Genomic DNA, 26,613 nt, shown 5'->3' with positions numbered 1-26,613 from the left:
ACTTGAGCCTTGATGGAGGATATAAATCCTGTACTTAAACTTTTATCTTTCCCTCTCTATATCTGTCCATCTGTCTACATAGCTATGTAGCTGTTATTCTGTCTGTTGATCTGTCTATTTATTTACTTATTTTCATGATTTATTTTCTATGATGAAATCATGAGTGTAAGGGCGAGGAAATTAAGTGGAGGATAGGACCCGAGAATGCTTAATCTGAAATTATATGAATGTTACTGGCAAACCGGTCGGAATTCTGGTGTCACACCATGTCATGTGACTTTTTCTTTGTGAAGTGTTTAAAGAAAGTCTTCCAAGTGGCTATTGTTTTGTTTTTATGTTAATTCACTGCTTAACTGATTTATTGCTTTTTTGTATTAATTGCTTAAGGGTGGTGTTTAATTTTATCTGATAAAGTGTTGGTGAACAAGAAACATATAAATTATTGTGTAAAAAACAGAATTTTCTACGCCTATTTTTGCTATTAAAATACTCATGAAGTAATCCCTAAGTGGTATAGTCTTTTTCTCATCGCTCCAGGATGGGGTTCAGGCTTGACTCCATTTCCTGTTTGTAGGGACTTTGCATGCTGTCTGTGTCTGCAAAGGTGTACTCTAGATACTCTGACACAATTAAGGGGATGTTATTACTTCCACTGATTCTGTAAGCTGCTAGTATTTTTCAAACATATGAAGATGTGTAGCATCAGGCATAAACAGATGAAATCTTAATTCTGGAATGTGATACAAGGAAATTGGTTATGGAAAAAAAATTGCTCAAAGCTGGCAAGCATGCAGAACCTAGAGGTTCCATGTGCAGAGGTTTTGATTCTGACTATGCCGAGATGACCAAGTTCAGTTAGCAGCCTAGGGGCAGGAGGCGCTAGCTGGGGGAGGATGAGTGTGAGTGATCAGTGCTGTCTTGTACATCCCATCGATGGGTGTTTGAAATGCCATTAACATTGAATCTACTGAGAAGGTGAAAATATGTAACTACTGCACATGTGTCATTAGAAAGTGTAAGCTTGCTTAGAAATGTACAACCCAATAGCTGAGAATTGCAGCTATGTACAAGAGTGCACCTTTACCAGTGCAGCACAGCAGGCATTGCACTATGCTTTTAGCCAATGAAGGGAGTGTTGGGAGCACTCACAAAAATCTCTTGAGTCCTGTTTAGTGATAGCAATGATCTTCATCTCTTTCCTCGCTTCTCCAAGTGACCTGTAAAGTCTAGGATCAGTAAAAATGATGTTCCTGTTGTATGGTTGAGGAGGACCATAACTGCAACCCTCAAAACTGTGAGAATTTAAATGCAGTTACTGGAAAAGATATACTGACTGCAGAATTGCTATATCTTTGAATATTCCTCTTCCCCAAGGTACAGCAGACTCATGGTTAGTATATGTAAGTAGTGGTAGTCCGAGAGTATATCCCCCACATTGGTGGTGCAGAAGACTTTGTCCCCTGCAGAAAAATTGTGTAACAGTGACTTTTAAAGTTCACTGTTACATAGGTTCATAGGTAGGTACTAGCTATCGGCCCAAGGGCCTAAGTAAGCCTAGCCAACAAGGTTCCCCGGCTTACGCCCAAGAAAGTTATTTTCCTGTGTCCCTGTCAAGCAGAGCCACCGAAGTGATCCCTGGGGTGTATTTCCTATTTCTCATCCACTTATCAAGATTTTTCTTGAAGAGTACTACTGAGGAACTTTGCTTGACATAGATGGGTAGCTTGTTCCAGAGTATGGGAAGTCTGTGGGACAGGAATCTGTCTCTCCAGCATGTCCTGTTTATTGTGATGACAAGGTTTAGGTCCCTAGAGCATGTAGCTCAGAGGGATTGGTATTTCTTTAGGTGTAGCATGTCTAACTGCTCTGGGTTTGACATAGTTATATATTAGGCAGAGATCACCTCGGAGTAGGTGATATGCTACGGAGTAAAGCTGGAGTTTTTTGAGATGGTCGGTGTAGGGCATCTGTTTGAGGCCAGTAATCATCTTTGTGAAGTACTTCTGTGGCCTTTCCAGCTGCTGCAGATGCCTTGTGAGGTACATTCCAAAAGGGGTGTTGTACTCTATAATGGGGCTAATGAGTGTCAAGTAGAGGGGCACAATGACCTCTTTTTTTCCTAGATGAGAACCCTTTTGTGTTGAGGTGTGCCACATAGAAGGATCACATTTAAATGATTGTAGTTATTGAACTTACATTATTGAGTCTTGAACTTCTGACAGGGTGTCGTGGAAATGAATAGGCAAGTATTGGGATTAGAGCTTGATATAACTGACAGACTGGGGAACAGAAAATTATTAAAAAAGAGTCTACAGACCTTGAGGGTATAAATTATATAAGTATGCATTCTTAACATGAGGCACAGTTACATATGCAGCATGATGTTCAAAAATAAATCTTTTTTAAATGTAAGCAGTAGGGTTTTTTCACATACTACTTTTTGAAACTTACTTATGAGCTTCATCAAACAGTACATGTTTAAATTATGCAAAGTTACAATTTTCCTTCCACCTTCAGCTATTTAAATGATGGAAAATGTTTGGTAAATCTAGTGGCAGAAAACTATTAGCTTAACTTATGTTTGTTTTAAATCTTTGTCAGTTATGCATATCTGAAATGCAGAAGTTGGCAGTGCTGCATTTCTGTGGAAAACAGTAACTAAAGAATTCAATGTTTGGTGCACAGAAATTTAGAAATCCATAAAATAATACTTTCAGTCAATATTAAAACATAACGTTTCAACTGTATGTATGCATTTTACTGCTCTAATTTTAACTTAAATAAAATCCTTCAGCATATTCTGCATGGAAAAGTTATTGGAACATGACTTTATGTTCACTTCTGATTATTGTAAAATAATCAGAAAAATAAGGTAAATGAAAATTGCTGATGGCATCTACGCAACTTTATTATGATGGTGCAGGTTGCTTAGGAGAAGTGAGGCATCATCCTCATCAAACTAATGTTCAATGAAGTAAAAAAGGTATCACGAAAGACATTCATAAATATAACTAAGAAGTATCTATAGACAGGGAGATGGGGCACAGTGGAAAGGGAAAGTACTTAAAAACTTTGGATACAGTAGAAGGAAGTTGAACGAAATGGGACAAGTTCAACAATGCCTTTAAATCTCAGTAAAGAAAAACAATTAACAGATAATCACATGAAAAAAGTCTCTGGGCTGGGGCAGTGGAATTAAAAAAAAAAAAAAAAGATTTAACATGGATGAAGAAGCATCACCAGATGTAGTATTAACATAATGGTACTGAAGAAGGAAAATAAGCAACATTTAAAGTTAAGCAGCTGCTGTAAGAACATAACAAATTTTAGTAAATGAAATAGAAAAAATACACAAAATGATATTGCTAATGCAGAGGATGGTATATAATACAAAAGGAGTACATGTGAGAGGAAAACAAGGAAGAGAAACAAAACAATGAATTTATATATAATTAGATCAGTGGCAACAGAAAGTTTTATGAGGTAATGAAAATCTTACATGCTGACTAAAATCAAATACCCCAAAGTATATATTTTAGAGAAGCACAGTAAACAGTAGACATTCACTTAGTGTTAATGAAAGTAGAGAATGGAGAATATTTTAAATAACTTTTGAATAGACTCTAAGAGAACCTTGAAATAGGAAATGTATCACTACAGGAGAAAAGAAGTAACATAGATAATTGTTGTCAGGACAAAATGAAGGGTAAAATGACACAAAGAAATGAGCTGTAGATTAAAGGGCATAAATAAAGCAAAATAACATAAAAATCAATTTTTAGAAACAAATAAGCAGTGTGGAAATAGAGAACAAGTAGAAAATAAGCCCAAGAGGAAAAAAAAAAAAGTACTTCTGCAGTCCTGCTGTTAGGTGAGTCGGTGTTAGGAAGCATAAATACATATATGTTTGAATGGAGAAAACTAACTATGCAGGATTTCTGATTGCTGAGTGCAAATGCATTAAGTATAAAAAGAAGCATTAAGTAGAATACTTGAAGTATCTACTACAAGTACTCAGATGTCCAATTATGACTGAAATTGAATATAGACACAGTAAAGTATTTCCAGTATGATTCGCACAATAAGTAGTCAGAGTAAAATATTCTTATTTCACACAAATGGTAACCAGTCTTGTAAAGCCATAATATTTAAAGTCAGCAAACAACAACCATGAGGGTAAGTTACTTTCTTCCACAGCCCCCACCTCACCCCATCCTAACCCAGCATGTATAGTCACTTTGTGTACACCTCAGACTTTGCTAAGTGGATAGTGCTCAGTCATCTGATTGTAATGAAGATAATGATCAAATAATGTATTTCAACTGGTCCACGCATTACTTCCTTTCCTTCTTGCTTTATGCAAACCACATTAGTTTTGCAAAGCCAACCTAGAACAGTTGAGCAAGTGCCAGCATAGAAGGGAGACAGATAATAGAGAAGAAGCTGGAGATGAGGAAAAAGTCCAACTGGGCATTCATAGACTTGAAGAAAGCATATGACAGATTCTCAAGAAAGCTGATATGGGCAGTCCTGTAATGGTTGAAAGTAACAAAAATATTGATAGGTTAGTGCAAGGACTCAATGACACAAGTACGAGAGGTGTTCAGAGTCAGAGAGGTTCCAGTAAGAGTGAGTTTGCATTGGGATTCAGCTCTGAGCCAACTACTTCTCATACTGGTGATGGATTATATCAGCAAATAGGACAGCAGGAACAGATTAACAAAGCTAGAGTGTGCAGATGATGTGGGATTAAAAGTAGAGTCTGGACAGAATGTCAGCAAATGGCAGAGAAATGGAAAACAAATCTGAAGGCATGTGAGATGAAATTGAACACAGACAAGACAGTTGTCATGGCAGCAAATGGGGTATGTCAGAAGAAGCTTAAAATTGAGATAGAAGGGAAAGTAATGAAATGGGTTAACCCTTTTAAGTGTCTGGGAGAGGTAGATGAGTTGAAGGGTAGTCTGAATGAGAAGGCCAAAGGTAGAGTCACATACACTGCAACCAATTGGTGCAGAGCATCAGGGGTAATGTGTGACAGAAGAATACCAAAGAAGCTGAAAAGTAAGGTGTACAAAACAGTCAAGTGGCCAGTACTTCTCTATGGTACAGAAACTTGGACAGTGAATGGAGAGCAGTTGAAGAATGCGGAGGTAATGGAGATGAATTGCTTAAGGTGAATGGAAGGATGCATGATGTGAAACAGGAAAAAGGTGATAACATCAAAGTGGCTCCAACTGCAGAGAAGGTGAAAGAGGGGAGATTATGGTGATTTGGGCACATGTGCAGGAAAACAGAAGATGATTTGGTAAAGATAATTTTGGAGAGACAAGAAAAAGGCAAGAGGAAATTAGGATGTCTAGCAAATAAATAGATGGAGTGCATGAGGGAAGACCTGCAACAGTCAGGCATGATGGCTGAAAGAGGTAGGAGGCACTGTATCAAGACAGGATGTAACTGTTGAAGCAATACCCTGATCCCATGTTGAAAAAGTGAAAAAGGGGGTTGGTGGTGATGAAGCATCCACACACATAGCCAAAACAAATGCTCAAAATCAGTGAGTGATTTTAAATCTTGTTCTTATAATTCCTAGAAAGTTGTTAAGAGTTTGCATTGATGTGCATTTTTTGAAGAATACAAAGTCTAATACTCAAATGTTTGCCATTACTTTGTGTCTGTTATTCAACAATTTGCAAAAAAGCAAATTTTACAAGAAGTCAACAGTCCAAAATGAGAGGCAAAACAAATGTGTCAATGTTATTGTTTGTCTTTCGGCTTTTCCCGGTAAAGGGTCGCCACAGCGGAACTCCGGTTCACTAATGATTGGCAGTAGACTTTTTACAAAACTCAGAGGTGCCTGCTCGATGCCCAACCTTCAACGAAGGCACAACCCATTTACGCATGCATGTCTTTCAAACGCTACCCAACCATGGGTAGGACATACAGACTCCACACAGAAGGCACTCCCAAGCCCAGCCGAGAATTGAATGGGAGAACCTCTTGCTGTGAAGTAACAACGCTACTGCCGTACCACCGAGGCATGTGTCAGTAATTTATATATATATATATATATATATATATATATATATATATATATATATGTGTGTGTGTGTGTGTGTGTATGTGTATGTATATGTATATATATATATGTGCGTGCGTGTATGTGTATGTATATATGTATGTATATAGATATAGATATATATATATATATATATATATGTGTGTGTGTGTGGGGGGGGGTGTATATATATATATATATATATATATATATATATATATATATATATATATATACCCTAGTTGTTAGCAAGATTGGCAGCAACAGTTATTTTCAAAAGACTGGTGAATCTGTTCCAATTAATATCTATTTAATGAAAGCCCTCTCCCAACATGTTGTACACCACTCTGTGTGCAGTAAGACAAATGTTGTTTGTGTAAAAAAATTATACACTTAATAGACTAATAAAATTAATTTTCTGACTTGACACCAACATTATTTTAAATGGTTTCTCTTGCTGTTTTTTTTTCCTCATTCATATTCTCTCAACAACGTACTCTTCCCTTCTGTTTGTCTTCACCCATTCTATACTTTACTCCAACTTCCTTCACCTGTAATTTCTAACCTTCCTTCAAAATGTTAAAACAGTACAATAAACATCCCAAAGTGAAGAAAACCAAACAACCAGTAACAAAATCACTCTGCACTCTGCCAGTCCAGGGAAACACACCCTACAGACACAACAAAATAACAGCTAAATAGCATAAAAATAAAAAAAATTGACCACATATAAAATATTTAATAGAGTTAGGCGCTTTTGTGTTATCAAATAAAAGACTTCATCAGAGCTAAAATCTATAACCAACATCCATATTTAAATAAGCACACCAATTAAAGACTTGTATTAAAGTAATTATGCTTTTAAAGTTACAGTTCCCATCCAAAAAACATACCAAACTAACAGTTCCAAAAAACACATCTGTGCAGAATACTAATAAAGTAAAATTCAAAAAACACAGTGAAAAAATATATATGACCTAAAACAGATCAAGAATAATAAAAAAATGCAATATACGATCATATATAATATATAATAATAAATTAGCAGCCTTCATATTCAAAACTGGATATTGAAATTGAAATTGAAAATTGTTTCATTTAACTCAGGTGGTTAATTAGCATTTACTCTCACCTGCCAAAGCATTTCTTTGTATTCTAAAGTGTTCTCTCAACATCCACCCCTAAGGTCTCTATTAACTCTTTCCAGGATGACAAACAAACAGAAACTTAGTAAATCTGTGACATAGGGTAGTATGCTTGTCAAAAGAATTTTTATTATTATTGTTTTTATGTCCTGATAATGCTTGTAAATCCTTTTACATAACGACTTCTCGGTTTTACCTATATAAAAATATTTACTCACCGAACATAATTCCAAATATACCAAACCTTTTGTTTGACAACTGCCATCTTTAAAAAATATCATCTGTTGACTATGGGAATATGGTAACACCACTTTGGAATCTGTATAAATATAAGTACATTGATGGCAGAAAGCACATTTACATGTGCTCTCACTTCTTTTATCTCTTGTAACACCCTTCTCTAACACTTTTTTCATAATACTGGTCATTTTATAAATCACACATGGAGGGGTTGCAAGCTTCTTAGAATCAAAAGCTTTTAAAATATTCCATTTGTTTCCTATAATATTAATAACACCATAATTCATGAGTCCATATTGTAAAACTAAAGCTGTAATAAAATTGTCATACTTGCCCTCTAAAGGTGTTTTATGATTGATAACATGTATATTGAATGAGTCATTACCTTGAATGGGAGAAAAATCATTTTCTCTCCAAATTAAAACATGATTATAAATGTTTAAAACAAGTTCCTTGGGGCAATATCTATCCAAAAACATGTCAACCAACTTATTACATTCAATTAAAAAATCTTCCTGAGAAATTGTCCTGGAAAGTCTAATAAATTGCCCCTTTACAATGCCTTTTTTTTGTTTGTTTTTAAAGGGTGGCAACTCTTAAAATCTAGAAAACTATCACTATAAGTATTTTTCCTGTAAACAGTAGATGAAAATTAACCAGCATTTTTATACACAAGCACATGTAACCAGCTAATCATGTAAAGTACCAAAATATTGGTAAATTTAAGAAATAAGGTCATGCCATTAATAAAAGTTAAAACTTCCTGAATCATAGCAATGCCGCCTGACCATAATATAAAATATCGTCCAAATATCTAAAATATAAATGACAGTGTTTAAAGAATTTTGAAGGGAAACATAAACATTCTTTCCCATCATAACATAACCAAATTAGCACACATGGGTGCGCATGCCGCACCCATAGCTATGACTTTAATCTGTTAATAATCTCACCATGGAAAAACAGAATATTATTCTGTAAAACTACTTTGATGCTATTAATATGATTAGCAGAAAGAAAGTCAAATAACAAAAGATTGTCTTCAAACCTGCCCAAACCTTCCAGAAGGGGGAAAATAAATCCACCACATCAATAGTTAGGAAAATTAAGTTCTTAGTATATAAGTGGGATTTAAACCTAGCCAAAAAATCCCACAGATCATTTAAGATATGTTCAATTTATCTATACATTGATTTTAGTTTCCTTTCAACAAAGTAAGCAAAATGGTGAGTTTTACAGCCATATTTTTATTATTCTTGATCTATTTTATGTCATATATATTTTTTCACTCTGTATTTTGAATTTTATTTTGTTGTTTTTCTGCATAGGAGTGGTTTTTGGAACTGCTGGTTTGGTATGTATTTTGGATATGCACTGTAACTTTAAGAACATAATTAGTGTAATACAAGTCTTTAACTGAAGCCCTTATTTAAATATGTGTGTTGGTTGATGGTTTTAGTTCTGATGTAGTCTTTTATTCGATAAGACAGAATCGATTAACTCTATTAAATATTTTACATGCAGTCCATGTTTTTTTTATTTTTATACAATTTAGCTGCTATTTTATTGTGTCTGTAGTACATTTCCCTGGACTGGTGAAGTGCAGAGCGATTTGGTTCCTGATTCCTTCAAAATGTTCCCACATCTCTTGCTTATAACACTTCTACTCACTCTTCAGGTCAACATTTTATAACCTGTATCTCACAAGTGTTTGCATTTACTAGATACCTTAGTTAAGTAGGAAATCCTTTGCTTCAACATTTAACATTGCAGGTTTCAGTCACACTCCTTTGTAATTGCTGAATGTACTTATTTTATATTCCAGCTTAACTGTTTTACCATTCACATCATAAATAACCAAAGTTTGACTTTGTTGTTACTACAAAGTTTGCAACCTGGGCTGAGCTTGCACTTGGCCAAACTTCTTATGTGCTTTACCACGGTAACCAAAATTTAAATAAACACATAAAAATATGGATATGTCTAGATTAATCACCAAGCACTAAGATGAAACTTGTTCAGTCTTCAAAAGCAACTACTCATATTCAACTTAATTGTCAGACATACTTGTGGTATGCCCTCCACTGCATGAGTTTTGATCTAGTAGCTTTTTGTCACATGATCAGAAACCAAAACTTGTACTTATTTTGCATTTTTTAATATTTTCACTAAAGTATGTGGCAGACAGTTTACTCATTTTCCTTATGATGTTTATTACTTTATCCCACTTATCTTTATATATTTGTTAATTGTGCAAGCCCACTAGACGCAATTGTCCCTTTTTTGGAGTGACCTAGGAACATTGTCTGGTGAAGTGACTTGCTTAGAGTCTTACAGTAGGCAAATGTACCTTAGACTACAGGAGCAGCTCGTTAACAGCTGAGAAGCAGTTTTTTTTCTACACTGAGTCTTAATGTCCTCCATTTCCCACACTGAATATTTTGCACATGGCCATATAGCTGAAACACCCGATGTTCTAAAGGGTCATTTGCATATATCCCATGTGCCTCTAATACAAGAGGTTTGAGGGATCATACAGTAGAAATTCTAGTGTGGCAAAAATTTTTATTTGTTTTTTTCTGTATGACCTTTTTACTCATTATTTTAGTTTGTGCGTTGGTGCAGTGGTTAGCAATGCCGCCTCACAGCAAGAGGTTCTCCAGTTCGATTCTCGGCTCGGGTGCCTTCTGTGTAGAGTCTGCATGTCCTCCCTGTGGTTGCGTGGGTTTCCTCCGGATGCTCCGGTTTCCTCCTACATCACAAAGACATGCTGCAGGTGGATTGGACACTCTAAATTGGCCCTAGGTGTGAGTGTGTGCGTGCCTTCTGTGGAAGGTTGGGCGCTGGGCTGGCAACTCGACACTGTAAAACTCCACTGCCAATCATGAGCAGACAAGGTGATCTGCTGTGGTGACCCCTAACCAGGAAAAGCTGAAAGAAGAAGAAGAAGTTGGGATATTTTGCAGACACTCTAATGGTAATGGACATCAGCTGGGTATAACAGCCCTGTGTTTCTAATGTTTAGCTAGTTTTATTGCCCTGAATTTGTCCATTAAACAAGTTAAAAAGAATAAATTCATGGGCATTCTGAATTGCCATATGGCTGAAACACCTGATGTTTTTAAGGATAATTTGCATATATCCCATGTGCCTTTAATACAAGAGGTTGTGAGGGATCACACAGTGGAAATTCAAGCCTGGCTAGAGTTTTCTTTTAATTTTTAGTGATTGTTTTTTCTGTGTTACCCTTTTACTCATTATTTCACATTGAATATTAGGCTTTTTATCTTTCCTGTCCCATTCTCTGTAGCACCCAATATCACCTCATGAGGGTCATCTCCTCTCTCCCATGGGAATTTGACTCACTCTTCACCTACTTATATTTCAGCAGCGGCATAAGAGCCAGATACTGTAGATGCCATCATCCTAACAGTCCAGGGTTTTGTGGTGTAACTCCCATCTCCATGTCGGTGTTATTTATTTATTTATTTATTTTCAGTTTGATTGCCGGGGAAGTCCACTGGGACAAGAAGTGCCCATTTTCAGTGGAGGCCTGGGAAGAAAAGCTCCATTGGCAGTACAATCAAGGTTACATAATACTAGAGGTAAATACAAGAGAAATATACAAACAGTCAGGAATGCATACTAAACATCGAAGACAGTGAAATACATTTTTTTTTTGAGGCAATTAGATATTTACAATATTTACATACTTAGAGTCAATTCAAAGTCAGCTAAATCTATTTTGGAGGAATAGAAATGAAATATGAGAGTAGATAGGTGCAGGAGTATAGAGAGCTTAGTGGAGAAATCCGTAGAATTTATATAGGGTGAAAGCAAGAACATTTCCATTTGGATGATAGGTGTAAGAAAAGTTGGGTCTTGAAGGATTCCGTGTGAGGTATAGTCCTAAGTGATGGAGGGAGAGAGTTCCATTTTTTACCTAGAGAGAAGGAGAGTAGAAGCTGGCCAGCGGGATGTTTGGGGTTGTGAATGGAGATTAGGTTTTGGTGTTCAGATCTCAGAGATCTGTTTGGGATGTATGGGGAAAGGATGTTAGTTAAGGCTGGACATTTATCTGGGTAGAATATTAATTTGTGAGCAGTGGTTAGTTGGAGATAGTCTAGGTGGTTAGGGAGTTCTAACCAGTTCAGAGATTGTAGGGTAAGGCAGTAGTGAGTTGAGGTTTTGGATTTAATGGCAAATTTAGAGATCTTATTATAGCAAACTTCAAGTTTTAAGGTGTTGGAAGCTGACAGATTAGTTAGAAGAGGGGCTCCATATAGTAGAGAGGGTAGGAGGTAGGTGATTGCCAAGGTGTGCCTAGAGGAGTTTGAAAGAAATTGATTATTCCTGTAGAGCATACCTAACTTTTGATGGGTTTTCTTTATGTTTTGTTGTATGTGGAGATCGAATTTGAGGCGTTCATCTATGGTAATACCAAGGAGTTTTGCGGAAGGGACCACTTCTATAGCAGTGTTGGTTTGGCTTAGGACATTAAAAGCATTTTTATCAAAGGAAGAAGCTTTGGTTGGGAGGAAAATTAGTATTTTAGATTTATTGGAGTTGAGGGAGAGATGGTTTTGGTGGATCCAGTTCTCTGTAGTGGAAGAAGCTATTTGTGTTTTAGTCAGTAGTTCAGAAATGTTGGAGGCGGCACAAACTAAGGTAGAGTCATCAGCGTATTGGATGACTGTAGTGTCAGGGATGAACGGTTAAAGGAGAATCACACCCACAGTCTCAAAAAATGTTTATTTCATCATGGTTTGGTGTTTCCTACATTTTAACACCACTCTGGGATTTTTAGATATTTTTATACGCAATTTCTGACTCTGACTACATGGGGTCTGGCATCTTTAAATAATTCTGATTGTTTAGTCTGCCGATAAGTATCCCAAAATGCATTGTTTGTCTCCAAAAAATTGCATCATGTTTTTCCCTAAAGCTCCTGTCAGTGCAATGATTTTACAGGCATTCACTGCTGTGTTATAGTCACCTACTTTTGGTTAAAATTTTATCCTTTTTCAATGACTACTTCAAACACAAGCAGTGCAAATGCTACAGAATAGAAAAGTGCATTTTATTGCTCTTTCTCCTTAGAAATGCTAACTTGATTTCTTTTGTGAAGGCTGAAATTTAGTTCTTCAAGGTATCTCCCCTCCCCCTTCACACCTACCTTCCCTAGCTGTCAAAGAGCTAAGGGTTATTTGACCCATTATCTGCATGTGATTGACAGCTCACAGCAGGTGACCATACTAATGTACTGTTTTCTTGTCAGCCTTTCCTTCCTTACAGTGGGAGACTTTTTTTGTTGCACTCCTCCTGTCAAATTGAGAACCAGGCTCCATAGCACTGGGAATAATCACTGCTTTGCAAAGCATCAAACTCCCACTTCTTCCTGTTTGGTTAAATAGCTAACAAATGATACAAACACACACACATACACTTGCCCCTAGCTTGCATTCACACACACACACTTGCCCCTAGCTTGCATTCACACACACACACACACACACACACACACACACACACACACACTTGCCCCTTGCTTGCATTCACACACACACACACACACACACACACTTGCACCTTGCTTGCATTCACACACACACACACACACACACACACACACACACACACACACACACACACACACACACACACACACACACACACACACACACACATGCACACACACACACACACACACACACACACACACACACACACACACACTTGCCCCTTGCTTGCATTCATTCACAGACACACACACACACACACACACACACACACACACACACACACACACACACTTGCCCCTTGCTTGCATTCATTCACACACACACACACACACACACACACACACACACACACTTGCCCTTGCTTGCATTCACACACACACACACACACACACACACACACACACACACACACACACACACACACACACACACACACACACACACACACACACACACACACACACACTTGCCTTGCTTGCATTCACACACACACACACACACACACACACACACACACACACACACACTTGCCCCTTGCTTGCATTCACACACACACACACACACACACACACACACACACACACACACTCTTGCCCCTTATTTGCATTCACACACACACACACACTTGCATACACACACACACACACACACACACTTTCCCCTTACTTGCATTCACACACACACACACACACACACATGTGCCCCTTGCTTGCATACACACACACACACACACACACACACACACACACACACACACACTTGCCCCTTGCTTGCATTCACACACACACACACTTGCCCCTTGCTTGCATGGGACATGGGAATCCAGCAGCAGTAACAAATAATCATCAATATAACCCAGCAGCAGCAAACAAACACAAAAGAACTAGGCCAAGCTATAAAGTCAGCAGCAGCATATAATATTGAAGCACGTGGTAGGTACCCTCACAAATAGAAAGCATAAACCATATCACTATGCACTGAGAAACTCAGGATCCCTAAATTTCATGACTAGGAATGCAAACAAACAGGGTCTCTTAAGACTTACCTTACCAATGAAGTACAAAAATGCAGGAGAAGATGCAGGCAATCCAAACTTTCCAGAAGTCCCTCCAATGAATGCACTCGACAGGATATACTTACAATAAAAAGTAGTTCCACATATCACCAGCTAGTTTTTATTAGCTTAACAGTGGGCTGGGCAAGTCAGCTCTGACATCACAATGTGGGAAGTCCACTGGCTCTTCTACACAGCATGCAAATCAGGCAGTGCTTATGTCACTTTGGGGGAGGAAATGTCCCTGTAACTACAGCAAGAGCTCTGGCAGATGGGACATCATCATTTAAGAGACAGCTAGAGGATTTTCAACTTGGTTTTCAAAGTGAAAGTAAAGCAGTACGGAAAGGTAGCAAGCCTAAGAGGTAAAACAGTTGAGTGGATTACTTTTTAAAGCTGTGGTTCTGATTTTTTGAGGCTGTATCAACTAACAGGGACTAAAAGAGACAGCAGGATGAGCAATCTGCTTGAATATCTCATTTTTTGAGGCTATATCAACTAACAGGGACTAAAGGAGACAGCAGGTTAAGCAATCTGCTTGAATATCCCATTGTCCTTCAACAAGTGCATTACTGGCATGGACCTTCTTTTGTTGTCCCAGTTGTGCAAGTGTGATTTCACTGAATATACTGAATCAGCTATAACACTAAGTACTGTTTTGAAGGTTATGCAATGTGCCACACTGACTCCATTCCCTTTAGTGGTTAATTCAGTCTGAGGGGCTACCCCCCACGAACCTTGGTCACCAGAACTGCAGTTACAGCTCCATCCTATTCCTTATGAAGACACCTTGCTTATTTATGCCAGTAGCTGTTTTCACTGATTTAGTCCAAATGTGATTCTTTCCTCTTATTGAAAAAAAGCATGACTAGGGACAGGGCTGTTCATAAAATGACTGAATCTGGGAAAATGGAATATTAACCAGAAATACACATGCAGGACAAGGGTCACTTTAAGCAGAATGTTCTCCCTTTCATGAAATATAGTGATCATGATACTGATTATAAATAGCAGAAGTGAAAGGGGTGCAGGCCTTCAGCTGAGACAAGTGTGAAGCCCCTTGCATTAAAAAAAATTAGAAAAAAGTAGGTGCAAATTTGGATTCCAAGAAAAAAATAATTAAAAAATGTTCCCCAGTAAACACTTGACTGCAATTTTATCCTCCCCCCCACAATTCTTTCAAAACTTTTTCTTTCAGCCACATTTACTTGTTGCATATTGTTTCCTGAGTCCTCACTCCTGAAAGCTAAGAATCATTCAGGTTTCTGACTGTACTATACCAGCTTGTAATGTTTTGCTTGTATCATAAGGCTGAAGGAAAAAGAAGTTTCATACCACTGATTTTATAATGTCTGTGGTATCATGTTCTGATCTGTTAGTTACTACAAGAATGAAAAAAAAAAGATTTCATATTGCTAAAATCTGTGTTTTATTCCTAGTTGTAGTCTGTTTAGGACTTATATTTTGACTATTATATCCAGGAAAATCATAATAAGCAGTAAATAATCTGTATTACACATTTTTATGGTTAACATTTGATATTACAATCAGAGAACTAAGGTGCAAACATGGTGAATGCACTTTAAAGTGGCAATTCGCACATGTCATTTTGAACTGCTATTTTTTTATCCAAAAGTGCAATTAAAACTGTGATGTTCCACCTGCAGGTAATGACTGGGACCAGTACAAGGACAAAAAGGATCCAAAGCAGCTGGCACAAGGTTAGGTTTTTTTACATTCTTTATCTGGATTTGTGGGATCGGAAGCTGTACATACTAACATAGTGTGTGTGTGTGTGTGTGTGTGTGTGTGTGTGTGTGTGTGTGTGTGTGTGTGTGTGTGTGTGTGTGTGTGTGTGTGTGTGTGTGTGTGTGTGTGTGTGTGTGTGTGTGTGTGTGTGTGTGTAAACCAGAGTCATCTCATAAATTATGATCTGATTTGAAAACACATTAGTTATAGCAGAGACAAAAATGTACATGTATATAACATGGAATCAACATTTATTAACTGTAGAAACATTTTTTCTGGCCAAATAGTAACACTAATTTTACATATTCATTTGATTCATTAAGTCCCACTTTATCAAGGTCTGATTAAGCAAGCAGGATTCACTGAAGGGCTAAAAAGCAGAATTTTAAACAATACTGAGGCTGTGAAGTGCAGAGGCTTGCTTCCCAGCCCTGTAAAATATCTTGGACTTCTGACACTATTTTCTGGCTTGAACTCACATTGTCAGATATGGATGAAATGGGGCTCATAAGAGACAGCACAAGAGTAATTTTTTGGGGAACAGAGCTGGATCAGTATGAATTACTTGTTTGTGTTAAACTGCAGAGGGACAGAGCATAAATAGAAGTGTACGAAATGTTTCATCATAGAGGTAAGATGGGGTTGGCAGGGCTACCACTACTGTCCAGCATGTGTGGTCTTTTTGTAAACACTAACTGGCTGAAACTATGGCAAAAAGACAAGTTCTGATGAAGGAATGATGAAAATATGTTGAAACCGTCACACCAGAGACAAGAAGTCTAAAACAAATGAGTGTGGCTCTCAAAACATTTTGCAGTAGAAGTATTATTACTGTATACAAAGTGTTCTTCTTATGCTTTGCTTTATTTCATAAAAAGAATGCCTGGATGAAACCTGACCTCTGGAAGTTTGCTACCCTTGTTTCTGTATGACTCAGCACTAAATTCATCTGTTATAAAGCACAGTTACATGCTTGCCCAGCATAAAATGATACCCAGTTAAAAAATGTAGGCTGGACACTGCTCCTTCCCAAATTGATTTCACCATTTGGGCATGTTCTTGCAGAGTTCCCAGTTGTGACTGCAATGGATGTGATCCTAGTATGGCTACATTGAAAGTAGGTCTGGCTGTGGGAGTCCTAAATGTGATGTTAACTGTAAATCCACTAGATGTCACATCAGCCTGCTTAAAGCTGCACTGAAGATGTGTATTACTGTGACTGTAGTAAAATTGGCAGCATAGTGGTGCAGAAGATAGCATTGCTGCCACACACTGCTTAGTTCACTGTTTCAGATCTCAGATGGGGTAGAGGAATATGCATTTTCTCCCTGGTTCCACTGGGGCTTTACCAGATGCTTCATTTTCCTCCCACATCCTAAAGACATACATGCCATAGATAAATTGGTGAGCCTTCACATTCTGCACAAAAATATTTACGATGCATGCACATGTATATGTGCATGTGTGTCTCCATGTGTATGCGTAGGTTCACATCCTGCAGTACACTACCATCCTAGCCATGATTAATTTTTCTGTGCATTATGCCCATTGATTATCATGATAGGCTTCAGATCCCCTGCAACCCTGCGTTAGGTAAAGATAACAATCAGAGATTGATTGACTAAATGAATGTATTAGTTACTCCTGAATGTGATCACAGCAAACTGCACTGGGAGATCCCTCTGTCCCAAGACTCCAAGGAGAGAACAGCTTTCTCCACAGCAGGGGACCTTTTCCATAGAATCATAGGATCATAGAAGATTACTAGGCTATCGACCCGGAGGTCATTTTAAGCCTAGCCGTTTCATCCCAATGTAATACCATAGAAATGCTAGTCAGTACTTAAGATTGCATGTAGTGATAACTGCCCATGTCCAGGAGGGTTGTAGGCTCTATCCCCACTAAGAATTTACGGTGCACTTTATTACACATGGATCTCCATGGAATCCTGGATGCATTTTGAAGACTGATTGGTAAAGTCTTGAAACCCCACCAACATTATGCTACAGCTTACCTTGATGATGATGTTATTCATTCTGAAGACTGAAATTCTCACCTACCAAAAGTACAAGCAGTACTGATCTAAGTCAAGTGAATCTCATAGTAAATGCCCCTAGGTGTTGGGTAGGTATGACTAATGTATAGCAGTTACTTGGTGTCCAGTCAAGCCCCAAAAAGAAAACTTAGGGGACATTGAGAAATGTCCAATGCCCACAATTAAAAAAACAAATCTGAGGGTGTTTTTAGGGCTTAATCATACAGTGGCCTGCCCCTTAGCAGACCTCACCAAGGGTAACAGAACTAACATGATTAGTATGACATTGGGACAGATCCAACCTTCAGAAGATTTAAACAGAGTTTCTCTGCAGAGCCTGTTTTGATGTCCACTGACTTCACAAAACCATTTACAGTATACACTGATGCCTTTGAGGTGCCTTTGAGGTCAGACTAGCGACAGTCCTTGCCCAACAGTCTGATATTGAATAGTACCCAGTTTGTTATGTAAGTAAGAAGCTAAATAAGATGGAGAGTTGGTATTCCACCACAAAAATGACAATTCATAGTAGTTAATTGGTCTTTTGGGACCTTTTGCTATTACTTGCTGGGCAGAAAATTCACTCTCGTTACAGATCACACCATCCTTTCACTAGCAGCAGAGGGTGGATAACTTCAAACTTTGCCAGTGGGCTCTGGTTTTGCAAACATTCCATTTCAAGGTCCAGCACCAGACCAGTGCACACCATCAAAATGCAGATGGTCTGTCCTGGGCTCACAGACCTTCCTGTTGGCTCAAAGTTGATGGCTTTTTGGGAGGTGCCATCTGTAAGAAAGCATGGTGGTGAAACCAAGAGGCTCCTGGTAAGTAATACTGACAAGAGGTTGTAGACCTGCTAAGCAAATAAGATCCTAAACAGCTTGAGGACTATTTCTTACCTTTTATGGGTATTAAAACTTGGTTCATGTAAGGCAGGTTGCTGACTCAGTGTGTGCACGGTGGATGAGTCTGGAGAACCTGGAAAAAAATAGGTATCTGCCTTCAGAAGAGCTATACCTTGACAGAATGAGAGGATATAAACCACACTTCGTACAAGAGTAGTGAAGAACAGGAAGAACTTTCAGCATATTGGTGTTAAGTGTTGGCACCAAGGCATTGTCTTATCTCAGTCAGCAGCAAATTACATTTTTTCATTTATCTTGGTTTCCTGTGTTGCCTACCTGAACCAGAAGTACAATGCTGCTTTGAACTTTCAACTGCTGTGCTTAACAACTGTCCAGCAAGTGTATACTTTCCTCTGTTACACCAGGTTTTAAGAACAGTTACTTTATCCACAGCTTCCCTTTCCTTGAGAGAAAGATTTCCTGAGAGAAACTCCTGCATATTTGTATTCTTCATTTTAATTTTTAGACCTACTGGGGGAAAATTTGACAGGAAGTATCTTAACTCTTTTAAGACTGCTGTCGTTCACTTGTGAAGACCCAAGAGGGAAAATGTTTGGCTGCTGATCTCACAGCAGCAGAAATATACAGGGGGGGGGGGGATTGTTTGTATTACTGTAAATTGTCATATGTCTCTACTGCTTCAAAAGTGGGTGAGTGAGAGAGAGAGAGCAAACTGTTTTGTTACTGTGAACTGTTATGTACTCATGCCACTACAAAAAGAGTACGAATTTTAGCTTAATTACCCCTTGCAAGACAACTGTGAGTAGCATGTTGTTCCTAACAGGAACAGCAAAATGTGGACATTTGGGAGGTATGTTTATGTGAATGACTAAAACCTCTAGAAACTACATGCAATTCCATAAAGAATGTCTACCTCAACTACCTCAATTGCCCAAGTTGTCCAAGCAGGAGAATGGGAGAAAAGGGGGAAAATAAAATGGCACAACACGATACTTGACAAAAAAAAATGTTTTGAAAAAATGCAGAACTTCTCTGAGCAGTTAATACATAGTGATATAAAAAATGTGCACTATGATTTGTCCCTCAACTCATTAAATCCACTTTCAGACCCTTCCCACAAAACTGATGGCTCAGAGACTGGGTCTTGACTTAAAAAGAACCTTCATAGGTTCATAGCATAGGGAAATACTAGCCTATCAGGCTGCAGACTATAACAAGCAATAGAGTAGCTAGGACGGGCAAGAAAAGCAACTGCCCCAGGCACAAAGTGTTGTCAGGGTGCAATCAGCTAAATTTTTCTCTTTATTGCAAGTACGTGTTTTTAAAAGCTGGTATTGCATTTGCAGTCAAACCTGAACACTGTAGCACTCCGAATGTGGTCTAAACTGCAGCAACTGGTAGCTACATTGCATGGCCAGCAAGCAGTTTGCTACACTTTAAAAGAAAAAAAAATCTGTTTTTTTTTTATTTTTAACAAAACCCTGAGCACTGTAACACTTTGTGAAGTGAGAGTATAAACTGTAGCTGTGCAGGCAAGATATAAACTGTAGAAACTGTTTACTACATTCATAGTGAGACATTTGTTACAATTTAAAAATATTTTTTTTAACTAAAACATGAGAGATGTAGTACTCTGTTCAGGCAGGTTATAAACAGTAGTAACAGTTTGCTACAGTTTAGAAGATGAAATTATTTCTTTTAATAAAATATATTGAAGGAGGCTTGGGGGCATGGCACAGAAATGAGACCTGAATGGCTAGAAAGCAAATCCCAGATACGGACACGTTGAGTCAATGTGGCAAACAGCAATGTAGTATATTAATCCACAATCAACAAAGTTTTTGGGAAACCACTTCTACAATGGGTTTCCCAAAAACGTTGTGGATTGTGGATTAATAAACTATGTTGCTGTTTGCCACATTGACTCAATGTGTCCGTATTTGGGATTTGCTTTTTGGTCTGTTTTCTCATATTCCAATGGTTTGCCTTAGGGCTGTTTTTTGTGTTTGTTTGTTTTGTGCACCTGAATGACTTAGGGCAGAAAGGAGGAGGCTGTGTCATGCATCTGGCTACATGGTTGGTGTGCCAGTAGAAGGAACATCCATTTTTTTAATAAGCTGATCAGTTACAGTGTAACTGAAGGGGTGGACCCCAGTTCCAAGCACACTCTGATCACAAACCTAGTCAATAACTCTGAGGTCAGAATCAAACCCGTGTACCTTGTGTCTGTGAGTTAAACACCTTAACTATTATGACAGCTATGCCTCCTGCTTAATTAAGTAATTAGTTTTAGAAAATATTTTGCTAATCCTACTTCAAAAAGAATTTCATAAGGTAAGGCAGCAACAAGGAAAACTTGTTTCAAAATCCAGCATAATCATAACAATCACCTACCTCAAACCAGCTGATAACAGTAAAGGAAAAAAACAACTTCTACATGGAGGCTTCACCCCCACCCCCACTCACACACACACTCTGACATAGAGCTCTGCCTGCTCACCCCGAGAAATTAAATATACTAAGTCCAGGGTTACACAACCTCAAAGAATTTTGACCATTACTTTGACGAACTGTACCACAGATGAAAATCACTAGCATTTCAGCATGAGATGAAATGCATGCAGCAGTAAATCCTGTAACACCAATATATATATATATATATATATATATATATATATATATATATATATATATATATATATATATATATATATATATATGTGTGTGTGTGTGTGTGTGTGTGTGTATATGTGTGTGTCTGTGTGTGTTCATGTACAGAAGAAGTCATTGCTGTGTTGGTGTAGAAGAACTGTATAAGATAAAATATATTTGCAGTTGCACTTGACTTTCTAGACTTGCTACCTGTGGCACCATCTGCTTCTAATTTAATTACAGCCTCTTTCAGTAGATTATCTCTGAATCCCCCATAACCACTACCAATCATGTATCCCTGACATTAACCTCTTTCTTAAATCTCTTTGAAGAGAGAGATAGACAGTTTACAGAAACATCTCATCCATTAACTCCCTTCACTAAGAGAGCTATGGATGCCTTGGGAAGCATTTATCATCACAAGCTTGACAGACAGTGTGGATGCCGGACACCTGTGTGATTAAAGCTAGTGGAATGCTCCTTCTTCCCCCAGTCAGTACAGTACTTAAGCGTAAGGCAATATTCTTGCATGTTAGCCTGTTAGTCAGAATGATCCCCATTGTCTTGTTTGTGGCAGTTTGATGTAGTGATATTACTGGGTGAACAGTTAATGATGACATTACTGAGTAAGTAGTTAATGATAGTTAATGATCCAAGCATCCAACACTGGGAAGTAGCCAACAGTGATATTTTATTTATAAACACCCAAACAGCACATATATACTTCACAGCAGACATAGGTGAGAAACTGCAGTATGTAAAAGGCCGTAATAGCATGACAGTGCATACCATCAAGGTGTAGCCATTCTTTACTTTGAGCTGATTTTTGTTTATTTTAAATTTGCTAACTAAATACTTGAAATTTCAAAGTTTAGCATATTACTGGTTCGGGCCTTTGCATGGGTCAAGAGCTATACAAGCATAGCACTGCTGGATTGCTTGGTAACCACTGTCCTTTAGAAGGTGCAACTGTGAGTAGATGTAAACTGATCATATGACCTCAGTATTCAAGCATAAATATTTGAGTCTCCGCGCATCCATATGTCAGAGGGGTGAGGGCATCTGATGAGGTCAAGTGAGCAACTGTAACTGTAGGCTGTTTCTGGAAGCATTCTTTGTTTTAAAGGAAAATCTTGCTCCTGCAATACTTGCATATGGGGCTGCCGTATAGGAGTGATTAATTTATTAATTTCTGGAACCACATAAGTGGAGTACACAAATATTTTTAGTATAGAACTGAATTTTTCTTTGTCTTCATTCTTTGCATACTTCACCTGAACTAGATGGTTTCCTGGTCTGTACTGTTTTGCTTATTTTGTTAAGTAATAGATTTACCATATATCTATCTATATCTATATATATATATATATATATATATATATATATATATATATATATAAAATATATTTTATTTTTATTTTTTATTTTATTTTACATTTGTTAACCGGGCTAGTCTGGCTGGATACATGTCCATTTTCAGCAGAGGCCCGAGGAGAAAAGCTCCACTAACATACTAGTAGTTTACAGTAAAAAACAATCAAAAAAAAAAATCAAACAATCAATCAAAACACAAAAAGCAAAAAGCAAACAACAATTAAACAAAATATATAAACATGAAAGCAGACAAAGGAACAGTTATTATGTAGTTTAGAAAGATGCAGAGGCAGTTAAAGAAGAGATAAACAATGGAGAGGCAATATTACAATGTAATAATTGCTAGAGTGAGACTGTTAAGGAAAAGAGGATTGAGAAAAAAAATAGTGACATATGGAGAGTCAATAAAAAAAATTGCACTATTTACAATTTAGAATAGAACAAGTTGTGCCAGGGCACTAGTATTAGGAAAAAGATTAGCCGAGAAGTGATCTGTATGTAAGTAAGAAAAGAAAAGATGACAAGATGTAGTGATACAGCATGAAGAAGGAGGAAATAGGAAGTGTAAAGGAAAAGAAGGAAGAAAAATATGCAGGTTGGTCAGTAGAGGGATAAATCTGAAAGTAATGAATAATCCGTAGAAGTGAAAAGGAGGGGACTGGAAAGAAGCAAATTCTATGCTGAGCTCAGTCAGGATTAGAGCATGGGCATAGCCAGTGGGTTTGGAAATGGTTTCTTATTTGTTTTTTGAAAAAGTGAGATGAGCTTAGGGTGGTCAGTTCTACGGGAAGTTTATTCCAATATGATCCAACAGTATTTGCAAATAAGGAGTCACCTGCTTTGTTGTGAGATTTAAGAGTAGTTACTAGAAGCTTGCTGGCTGAGCGAAGTGAAGTAAGATTTTTATATGGGGTGATGAGGTTATTAAGTATGGGTGTATTGGAGGGGAAATGTAGAATTTTATAAATGATGACTAATTGATGTAGGAGTATTAGGTTCTGAAGTTCTAGCCAGTTAAGTTTTTTTAGATTGAGACAATGGTGAGTACGGAATGGGGAGCCTGTGGCAAACCTGGCAATACTATGGTAGGCTGTGTTAAGTTTATGAAGGTTAGCTTTAGAAATGTTGATAAAAGATGGAGAGGCATACAATAGTGTGGAGATGAGGTGAGTTTGGGCAAGAGACACTCGGGTGGTAGCAGTAAGAAAGGGCTTAAGTCTGTAGAGGGCACCTATTTTTTTATTAACAGTCTTGATGGTTAGATCAATGTGGCAGTCAAAGGTTAGCTGATTGTCTATAGTAACGCCTAGTAGTTTGGTGGAATAGTCAGGTTTAATGATAGTGCCATTACAGGACACAATGGAAAATGAGATTGGGGTGGATTTAAGGGTTGGGGTGAAAAGTAGTAATTTGTTTTTTTTGGGATTTAGGAGGAGACAGATATGTTGGAACCATTTTTCTGCTGCTGTAAAGACTTTTTGGGTGGAGGAGTGGAGTTCCTCTGGAGATAGAGCAGAGCAGATGAGAGTTGAATCATCAGCATACTGTATACAAGTGGATGTAGGGAGAGAAGTGGGCAGGTTATTTATGAATATTGAGAAAAGGAGGGGACCTAAGATGGATCCTTGTGGGACGCCGATAGTAACTGGGAGCTGAGAGGATAGATGGCTGTCCCAGAGGACTGCTTGTTTTCTATTTGCCAAGTAAGAGTCAAACCACTGTAGTGCTAGCGAATCAAGTGAGAGGGATTTTAAAGTATCTAGGAGAAGTTGATGGTTGACCATATCGAAGGCTTTAGAGAGGTCCAGGAATAGTGCAGAGGAGAAAAGGTTGTTATTGCGATTTTTGTTGATCACGTCTGTGAAGGAGAGGAGGGCCGTGGAAGTACTGTGGTGGGGCCTAAAACCATGTTGTGAGTCTAAGAGTAAGTTATTTTGCAAGAGATGATATAAGAGTTGATGGTGTATGCAACGTTCCATAATTTTAGATAGTGGAGATAGAAGGGCTATAGGCCAGAAATTAGAAAGTTCATTGGAGTTACCTCCTTTGTGGAGGGGAATGATATGGGAGATTTTCCAGCAGGATGGGACATTGGATTCAGTTATAGTTCTGTTAATTAAGATGGAGACTGGGTAAGCCAGTTCAGTTGCTGCTAGTTGAAGATATTCAGCTGGTAGATTGTCGGCCGAAGGGGTGCAAGGTTTAAGTTTAGAGAGTAACTTACGTATATAGGTTGTGGAGACTGTATTAAATTTTAGTGTGGGGGTGCTGTTTTGAGGAGAGGTTATTTGAAGGGAAGTGGGGGGAGTCATGGTGTATGCTAGAGAGGCGACTGTTTGAGAGAAGAAGTTGTTGAAAGTATTGGCTATTATATTAGGTTGGGTCTGAGCTAGGCTAGCTGGTGTAGGTGTTTTGGTGTTCCCTGGATGGAGCAGTTTATTGATTCCTGACCAGAATTGTTTGGGGTTTTGGTTTTGGTTTTGTTGATACCGAAGGTAATAATTCTTTTTATCCAGATAGGTGAGTTTCTTTGTTGTGTTTCTCAGGTGTTTGAAATTTTGATGGTCAGCTGGGTTTTTAGTGGATCTCCATTTTGTCCATAATTTATTTCTAGCTAGCATTGTTTGTTTGGTTTTTTTGGAAAGCCATGGAGCTGCTTTGGAGCCTAGTCTAATTAATCGATATATCAAATATAATATCTATATACAGTGGATATAAAAAGTGTACATACCCCTGTTAAAATGGCAGTTTTTTTTGATATAAAAAAATGAGACCACAATAAATCATTTGAAAACTTTTCCTACCTTTAATCTGACCTATAACATGTACAATTTAATTGAAAAACAAATATGTTAGGGAAAAAAATATAAAAAATAAAAAGCGTACAATATGCTGGTTGCACAAGTGTGCTCACCCTTAAACTAATACTTTGTAGAAACACCTTTTAATTTAATTACAGCATTCAGTCTTCTTGGGTACACACCTGCCATTAATTAAAGAGACTGATAACCCCAAATAAATTTCAGCTGTCCTAGCAGGATTTTCCTGACATTTACTTAGTTGCCTGCTACAGCAAAAGCCATGGTTCGCAGAGAGCTTACAAAGCATCAAAGGGCTCTCATTGTTGAAAGGTATCAGTCAGGAGAAGAGTACAAGTAATTTCCACAGCATTGGATATACCATGGAACACAGTGAAGACAGTCATCAAAAAGTGGAAAAAATATGGGACAACAGCGACGTTGCAAAGAACTGGACGTCCTTCTAAAATTGATGAAAAGACAAGATGAAAACTGATCAGGGAGGCTGCCAAGAGACCTACAGCAACACTGAAGGAGCTGCAGGAATTTCTGGCAAGTACTGGTTGTGTACTACATGTGACAACAATCTCCCATATTCTCCATATGTCTGGACTGTGGAGCGCTTTTTCTAACACAGAAAAACATCCAGGCTGAGCTAAGATTTGCAGAATAATACATAGTCTCCCAAAAGCATGTGGGAAAATGTGTTATGGTCTGATAAGACCAAGGTTGAACTTTTTGGCCACAATTCCAAAAGGTTCGTTTGGCACAAAAACAACACTTCACATCACCAAAAGAACACCATCCTCACAGTGAAGCATGGTGGTGGCAGTACCATGCTTTGGGGTTGCTTTTTTCAGCTCGAACTGGGGCTTTAGTCAAGGTGGAGGGAATTATGAACAGTTCCAAATATTAGTCACTTTTGGCCTAAAACCTTCAGGCGTCTACTCGAAAGCTGAAGATGAAGAGGAATTTCACCTTTCAACATGACAGTGACCACAAGTAAACATCCAAATCAACAAAAGAATGGCTTCACCAGAAGAAAATTAAAGATTTGGAAGGGCCCAGCCAGAGCCCAGACCTAAATCCAATAGAAAGTCTGTGGGGGTGACCTGAAGAG

At 38.0% G+C, this 26,613-nt stretch overlaps 1 protein-coding gene across 5 annotated transcripts in view; it reads left to right on the top strand.

Moving 5' to 3' along the window:
* Positions 1 to 26,613, top strand: part of SMOC1 (SPARC related modular calcium binding 1) — a 1,430,756-nt gene that overhangs the window by 739,837 nt on the left and 664,306 nt on the right. For 4 of the 5 annotated variants that reach the window (XM_044074027.1, XM_044074030.1, XM_044074028.1 and 1 more), the window contains one exon: positions 15,687 to 15,740. The exons of the other annotated variant lie outside the window; for it this stretch is intronic. In XM_044074027.1, coding sequence (XP_043929962.1) covers positions 15,687 to 15,740 — 54 coding nt within the window. The remainder of the gene's footprint in view (positions 1 to 15,686; positions 15,741 to 26,613) is intronic. 5 annotated transcript variants of the gene reach the window in all.

The sequence above is a fragment of the Protopterus annectens genome, chromosome 6.part0, assembly GCF_019279795.1.
Source record: "Protopterus annectens isolate FY-2018-M chromosome 6.part0, PAN1.0, whole genome shotgun sequence".
NCBI classification, from domain to species: domain Eukaryota; kingdom Metazoa; phylum Chordata; order Ceratodontiformes; family Protopteridae; genus Protopterus; species Protopterus annectens.
This window is presented reverse-complemented; position numbering and strand designations above follow the sequence as displayed.